This window comes from Coregonus lavaretus, assembly GCF_964263955.1.
Source record: "Coregonus lavaretus genome assembly, chromosome: 13".
NCBI lineage: Eukaryota > Metazoa > Chordata > Actinopteri > Salmoniformes > Salmonidae > Coregonus > Coregonus lavaretus.
This window is the reverse complement of record NC_140000.1, coordinates 25,923,415-25,928,265: the sequence shown is the minus strand read 5'-3', so window position 1 is coordinate 25,928,265 and position 4,851 is coordinate 25,923,415. Positions and strand designations below refer to the sequence as shown.

Below are 4,851 nucleotides of genomic sequence, written 5' to 3'. Positions count from 1 at the left end.
GGAGATGGTAGGTTGGAAATAGCTAAAAAAAAGACACCATTCATACATGCTTTGAACAGATTTCAGAGAACAAACCAATGAAAATACACAAAACCATTAAAAGTGAGGTAGTGCTTCAATATAAAACAATGTTGAAATAATGCACACTTATAAATAGAAAAATATTCTCATAGATGGGTTAGCTGACAATGTCATGAAAACGATACACACGCTTCAATGGGGCAGAAGGCTGTGTGTTATCGTGAATCTGGATGGCCAGATAGCTACAGTAACAACAATGACACAAAGCTGCCATGTGGGGAATCGTAGGTGGCTCGTTTCAGCTAGTTTTATCTTGTTCTTGATACCATGTCTTATTTTGACTGATGTCGTGTCTATGCTAATATGTCAAATAATCATTAGCTAGCTAACCAACAACTGTAATAATGTATTTGAGAGACAACAAATGCTCATTGTGCAAATGTATTTTTATTTTCAATAAACATTGGAGACAAAATATAGTTTACATTTGGTCAACAATGTAAGCCAACCTGTCTGTTTTGCCCCATAGCTGTGCACACATCTGTTTTGTTGCTAGACAACCAACCCGTCTATAGCACACAACTTTTAAAAGCGTAATGCATTTTTTTTCTTGATTCATTTCATTTGAGCTCTCTGGCTAGCCCAAAATGAGAATTCTGTATAACATTTTGACACCATTTTCTGCAGTAAATCAGTATTCTATGTACAGAAATATATTGGTTACAACCACACATACTACCTAATATTCCAACCCCACTTGTCAATTCGAAATGCAAAAATGAAAGGAAAGAGGAGAAAAACAAGAAATGGTTTGACCTCTCTACTTCTCCAAACCACATCTTTGTCAGTCCTTCCTCATGGTGACAAAACAGAATAATTACTAAACTAAAATTGTACAACCACCAGGCACGTACAGTACCATCTGACACAGGGCTGTAAAATAAAGCATTTACCAAAACTTTTAACTACAGTAGTTTCAGTTATTAAACAAAGTCTCTGTATTATCAGAAAACATTCAAACTGGATTCAGCACATGAGGAAACAACACCAAAACTATTAACTACCATAGTTTCAGTTGAACAAAAGTCCCAGTATCATCTTAAAACTTTCAATCTGGATTCAGAAAATTATATAAGAACCCATGGCTGTATAACACTGTATGCTATCCCCCACTTTTTTTTGCGAAAATTGCTGTGTCACTCACCACCCATAATATGTTTGACATTGGAGTAAAGCGCTGTATCCTCATCTGTCTCTGCTGCTGGCTTACCATTCTCTTTCTCCTCCTCCATCACACCCCTCCCCTCTCCTTCATCTTCTTCCCCATCTTTCTTCTTCTCTCGTTTGATTTCGGCATACTCTGACTCTGTGGTGGTGGTCTTCTTCTCTGCCTCCTCAGGAGTCTTCTTCTTCAGCAGGGAGTAGTCAATACTGGCGTAGTCCACTTCTTTGGGTTCTTCCCTTGTGGCAGATTTTCCCGTGGCTCCACTGGTCAGGGGCCCTCCATTTTCAGCTCCCTCCCTCAGCACCCCCTGCAGAGGTGTCTGTTCGCCCCCCACAGCTTGTCCTGCATCTGTCTATGGAGTATATTACAGAAAGCACTGTGTTAGAAGTATTTTGTTAGCTTGGTGGTCCCAGATCTGTTTATGCTGTCTTATCAACTCCTATTGGCATGTCAATGCTAACTGAATGTTGGTAAAGCTGAATAAAGAAAGAAACTGGTACTGCACCTGTTGGTCTTCACATGCCACCATCTCCAGGTTCATGAAAGGGCTTTTGGAGTCTGAGTCCTTTGGGATCCTCTCTTTTTGTCTAAGGAAAATATAATAAATGAAATTTCTCAATAACTGTACTTTGGAGGGGTTAGTAAGCACGTCCATTACAATATGGTATAAGGCATTGGCACTTTTGACAATATATCTGATTCTCTTGGTAGTAAATATGAATTTCTAAAGACAATCTGCAATTGATTTTAAAAACAACACTCAGTTAACACTAAATGTACTTCAGTAATATAATGCATGTACCTTTTACATTTCCCTGTCAAACACATGAAGATACAACAGATGGTGGCTGAGAGGGCTGCACCAATCACAAACGCAATAATCAGTTTTTGGTCCGACAGAATAGCTATAATACTGTCCCGTTCCTTCTCTAAAAAGACAACAACAACTCTGCATTAGAATTGGGTCACATTACTTCATATCCTCTGGAAGAAAAAATTGTAATTTTCAGACTCTAATTCTACATGTATAGAACATCTTCAATATTGCATACATTGGGTGGGATTGGGAAGCTGTGGCTCTCTAACCAAGTAACTTGATTTATATATTTACCTCTTTGATTTTCTTGGCTCTTATTTTGGATGACCTGCAACTTCGCTCTCACTACACCCACCACATTTCCGCTGACACACTCCACAGTGGTGTTGTTGTGGTTTCTAACAGGCAGGCAGATGGTGCTGTTCACTGAGGACCCGAAAGATGATGTAGTGAGGCTGTACTTCTCTGTGTTGAGCACCAACAGTGGCCACTCTATGAGGGGTAAGGGAACCCCCTGACTGACACACACACAGGTCATGACCTCTGCCTGATCCACACACCCAGAGCCAGGAAGAATCACAGGATGGTCTGGAAAAAGACAGTGAAGAGAGAGGTATCAGTGATAGATTGATGTTAAAAACATGCCAGAGTAATTCCAGATCTTAAAATATAAAATTAGTTTGTATATTTCAATCAAGTTTGTACTTACACATCACAGTGACAACAGTGGAAGCTGTCATAGTCCTGTTGAGGTGTTGCGCTGTACACACATACTCCCCAGCATGTTCTCTTGTCACATTGGAGATGGTGAGAGTGGCATTTTCAGTGTAATTCTGAAGTGGGGCACTTGTCCTGTTCTTACTCCAAGTGATGTCAGATGGTGGGTAACTGTCAACACTGCAGGTCAGACCCAGGGTACCATCCTCCTTCACTGTTTTATTTCCAGTTATTTGGGGGTCTTTCACATCTTTGAGTGCATAGAGTTTCTAATTTTACACATGTATTGTTACACATACACTAAATTCAAACTATATCAGTTGAGGGACTAATTACAATGGATCATGATTAAAAAGCAAGGGAAAAGGTCAAAGCCATGACATAACTGCGTATAGCCTGAATATTGTATAATTTGCTTATTATCAAGGTTATTCCTAGGTTTAAAAGATTTTCTGGAATAAGGTGTTTAATGTAAAATGTAGGTGACATGTTACTCACATGTTACATTCAAAGTTACTGTCTCTTCAATTTGAAGTTTTTTCTGAGTTACTTGACAGGTAACCATCATGTTGTGGTGCTCAGCTGAGGGTGTAAAGGTCAAAGTTGAGAAGTGTGATGTTGTGACGCTGGTCAGGTCCTCTCTCTTCTGTATGGTGGTATTGTCTCTGAGCTCAGTGATGTTGTCTCCTGTCCCTCTACATGTCCATGTGATGTTAGGAGGAGTTCCAGAGCAGATCCCCGGGGCGGTGCAGGTCAGTGTAGCTGGTTCTCCCTCTGTCAGAGGAGGAGTCAACACTGAGGGCTTCTGGGTCAGAGCTGGAGACAGGAAATACAAACACAGAAGTGAGTTTTACATATGTGTACTAAACAGCAGTGACACATAATCAGCCTTAGGAGAGCAGCATTGATGTGCTAAGTCTGAATAGGAGTCTTCCCAGTAATGACATCTTGTCCTCTTATGAGAGGACTTTATAATAAGGGAGACTTGAGAGGGAACTTGGCAAGTGTGTACTGTATACAATGAACTACAGTAATAGTCTGTCACTGTAACTGATAATAATAGTCATGAAATACCTCTCACTGTGATTTTCACTTTCTTGGAGTATGTATATGCACTTAGCAGTCTGAACTGATACTCTCCGGCATCATTCTTTCTGATGTTGTTGATGATTACACTACAGTTCTTCTTTGTCAGATCAGTCTCCAGTAGAGACACTCTCTTTCTGTAACCCTCCTGAGCTTTAGAGGGAGTTTCAGAGTGGATAATTATGTTTTCATCCTGATCACATTTGCCATTTTCAGGGCATTTAAACCATATTGCTGCAGTAGGAATGAAGTTCTCTGCATGACTGAAGGTACATGAAATAACAGCACATAGTCCCTTCTCTGCTGTTATCTCTGCTGGACTGAAGGTGATGGTCCAGGGTGATGCTATTGGTGGTGGTGGTGGTGGCTGTTCTGATGGAGGGAAATTAATACAGTTATGAGTAATGCAGAAAGCACTTGGATACTACTTCACTTGTTCGTAACATTTTTATGATATAGTATCTATTGAGATTTTTGCCATACCACTACCACTACCACATCTACTAATGATTATTATAGTAACAATAGTAGTGATAAAAGGGACCTTACTGTTGCATGTGGTTCTCTCTGTCAGAGAGAGAAGTAGAGCTGCCCAGATGAGGACCCACATCCTGCCTCTACTGCCTCGATTAATCAACCACAGCACTAGGGTCTCTCTCCTCTTTCTCCACTTTCTGTATGGTCACTATCTCTGTCTGTGTCTACTGATCTGGAGCACAAGACAAGTGTGAAATAGAATAGGAAATGGTGTTGTGATAATAACAACATGTAGCAATACACATCTGATAATGATGCTTCATTACAACTTTATGAGTGCTACAATGTAATTCATAACAACCTTCTTAGCACTTTTATTCAAATATTTTGCTGTAATGCCTAGAGAGTATGTCAAAGAAACATTTATGGTCACATTTCATATGAATGCCTTCTTCATAATGCATTACAAGCACATGCATAACTCCTTATGAGTGACTCCTTATAATAC

At 39.9% G+C, this 4,851-nt stretch overlaps 1 protein-coding gene across 1 annotated transcript; it reads right to left on the bottom strand.

Moving 5' to 3' along the window:
- Nucleotides 1-542: 542 nt before the first annotated feature.
- LOC311140512 (sialic acid-binding Ig-like lectin 5) lies at nucleotides 543-4,575 on the bottom strand. The gene is made up of 8 exons (XM_084175601.1): nucleotides 4,416-4,575; nucleotides 3,855-4,238; nucleotides 3,279-3,596; nucleotides 2,773-3,030; nucleotides 2,358-2,651; nucleotides 2,049-2,175; nucleotides 1,752-1,833; nucleotides 543-1,598 (listed from the first exon to the last, which is right to left on the bottom strand). The coding sequence occupies exons 1-8, from the start codon at nucleotides 4,474-4,476 to the stop codon at nucleotides 1,218-1,220; spliced, it is 1,905 nt and encodes a 634-aa protein (XP_084031727.1). The 5' UTR covers nucleotides 4,477-4,575; the 3' UTR covers nucleotides 543-1,217.
- Between the last annotated feature and the right edge of the window lie 276 nt (nucleotides 4,576-4,851).

Coding starts and splice junctions, on each gene's coding strand:
- LOC311140512 (XM_084175601.1), bottom strand. CDS start 4,476: ATGTGGGTCCTCATCTGGGCAGCTCTACTTCTCTCTCTGACAGAGAGA. Junction 3,031..3,278: donor AGTAACTTTGAATGTAACAT/GTGAGTAACATG, acceptor ATGCACTCAAAG/ATGTGAAAGACCCCCAAATA. Junction 1,599..1,751: donor TGGCATGTGAAGACCAACAG/GTGCAGTACCAG, acceptor TATACTCCATAG/ACAGATGCAGGACAAGCTGT.